Source organism: Macaca mulatta, chromosome 8, assembly GCF_049350105.2.
Source record: "Macaca mulatta isolate MMU2019108-1 chromosome 8, T2T-MMU8v2.0, whole genome shotgun sequence".
Lineage (NCBI taxonomy): Eukaryota > Metazoa > Chordata > Mammalia > Primates > Cercopithecidae > Macaca > Macaca mulatta.
Window position 1 is genome coordinate 7,882,738 of NC_133413.1, and position 2,638 is coordinate 7,885,375.

The 2,638-nt window shown below is 42.2% G+C and overlaps 1 protein-coding gene across 1 annotated transcript; it reads right to left on the reverse strand.

The window, feature by feature from the left end:
* Positions 1–481: 481 nt before the first annotated feature.
* Positions 482–1,917, reverse strand: LOC574383 (alpha-defensin 6 precursor). Its single transcript, NM_001032958.2, is given in 2 exon segments — positions 482–725; positions 1,704–1,917. Coding segments are annotated over 2 exon segments (285 nt in total). The 5' UTR covers positions 1,876–1,917; the 3' UTR covers positions 482–612.
* Positions 1,918–2,638: the final 721 nt, after the last annotated feature.

Consider the following 2,638-nt stretch of genomic DNA (forward strand, 5'->3'; position numbering starts at 1 on the left):
TCAAGCATGAAATCCTAGCACTATGGGAGGCTGAGGAGGGCAGATCACTTAAGCTCAGGAGTTCAAGACCAATCTGGGCAACGTGGTGAAACCCTGTCTCTCCAAAAAGTACAAAACATTAGCAGGGTGTGGTGGCACATGCCTGTAGTCCCAGCTACTCAAGAGGCTGAGGTGGGAGGATCATTTGAGCACAGGAGGTTAAGGCTGCAGTGAGCAGAGATTGCACCATTGTATTCCAGCTCAGGTGGCTAAGTGAGACACTGTCTCAAACAAGAACAACAGCAACAAACCCAATTGTATTCATTTTTGCTATTTCGTTATTGCTCTATGATGCTCGAATAGTGCATTATTGGAATGCAAAGACCAGTTAACTTAATGTGGATCAGAATTGTCTATACAAAGGAACCGTACAATCCACCATATAAAAAAGCAAAAGGGAAAAAAAGGAAAAAGAGAAGAAAATTTAAAAGGTCAAACACACTAAGTTGAATGCTTGAACTTTATTTTGGAGAGAAAAATTTAGAAAGACTCAAGGTACACAGAGTGAAGTGTTTTTTCTTTTTCAGGACCTTGGATTGAATCTTGCACTGTTTTGTTTTCTATCTAGGAAGCTCAGCGACAGCAGAGTTTGCCGAATTGGCCATGTATAATGCAAACCCCCATGGGGGCCGCAGGGCGGCGACAATGGCCGATTCGGCAATGGCAGTTGCGTCTCGCCTGAGAACCTGTGGAAAGAAGAGAGGATCAGGAACAGTGAGGAGATGGGGAAAAGGACAGGCAGAGCCAGATTAACTGAGATAGTCTAAACAAGAGACACTGTATGAGTCACGTTAGGATGGAGAAAATTCATGTCTTTGTCGTAAATGACAAGAAATTGTACTAGCTCTGTGTTAGTCATGCAAGATCATAGCTCTTTCCCCATCTGATTCTATTCAGGACATGTTTATTACCTGCTCCCTGGCAAAACAATATACCTCTCAACCCCGGGGTTTAGTACTCTTCATTCTGCTTAATCCATACCCCTAATCTTGACCTCCATGTATGATCTGCATGTCCTAACAAGGCTCCCTAACACACCTGCATCCGTTTCTGAGATGCTGCATTGTGCATGCTCATGTCATGGACTCAAATACTTTGGTGTTCAAGGAGTCTTTGAAGACCTTCCAAATTCAAATTCTTTATTCCCTCTCTCTCTCTCTTTTTTTTTTTTGTTTTTTAACATTTTACTTATGTACTTATTTTAATTGACAAATAATAATTTTGTATATGTATGAGACACAATATGATGTTTGGATCTAAGTATGTATTGTAGAAAGATTTAATTAAGCCTATTAGCCTACATTGAAACACACCCATAGGTTCCTCCGTAGGTTCTAAAAGCTTTACCAATGGACAAAGTAAAATATTCTCTCTATAACTAAGTCTACCCATTTAGACCTACAAATAACAAGTCAGTGTAGCTCTTTCTATCTTAACAGTAGCAAGTTTCACAGAAATATCTTGAAACTAAAAGTCTTAGAAGAAAGAAAATCTTTTAGATGTGTTCGGTTCTCACTGATTAATTCAGAGATGAGAAAATCAAGGTCCAGGAAGATTAAGTCAAGTCACTCAAGTGAGGTAGACTTTTCCACACTTGATACCAGAGCCTGTTTCCAATCCTTTTGTTCTAGGTTTTGCAGATCTGCAAGATTGATGTCTCCTACCGGAGGCTCTAAGCGTAGAGAGTCCATTTTCTTCAAAGGAGACAGCAAGGTCCTGGTCATCTTCCCCAGGCTGCTCCTGGGTTGCAGCGTCATCAGCTGTTTCCTGGAGTGATTTAGCCTGAGCCAGCAGGGCGAACAGGAGAATGGCAGCAAGGATGGTGAGGGTCCGCATGGCTGGGGTCACCTGGAGGAGGGAGAGCAGGTGTGGATGTGTGGAGAGTGAGGAGTGAGCCTGGATTTATAGCTCTGCTGGGAGAAGGCCTGAAACAGAAGCTGCAGTGAGAGGAGGTGGGCATGTGATTGGGAGGGGAAGGGCTGCCTTCATCCTCAAGATCCCTTTGATGCTCCTCTTTCTCCCGCCTTTCATCACAGAGTGAGTCTGTATGCTTAATGCCTCTTCTTGATCCAAACTGTTGATAAGGACACTACTATCCTGTTCTGTTTCCCATATGCTTGAGTATGTACTTGGTCTGATCTCCTGACCTTGTGATCCACCTGCCTTGGCCTCCCCAAGTGCCGGGATTACAGGCGTGAGCCACGGAGCCCGGCTGATATAGTGATTTCAATTTTTTGGAGATATACCCAGAAGCGGGATTGCTGGGTCATATGGTAATTCTATGTTTAGTGCTTTGAGGGACCTCCATACTATTTTCCAAAATGGCTGTACTAATTTATATTTCCACCAATGGTGTACAACGGTCCCCTTTTTTTGTATCCTCACCAACACATATTATTTGTCTGTTTGTTAAAAGCCATTCTAACAGATGATTACCTCTTTGTGATTTTAATTTGCATTTTCCTGATAATTAGTGTTGTTGAGTATGTTTTCCATATATCTGTGGGCCAGGTTTATTGCCCATTTTTAAATTGAGATGTTTGTCTTCTTCTTATTGAGTAGTTTGACTTCCTTATATATTTGGGATATTAGCCCCTCA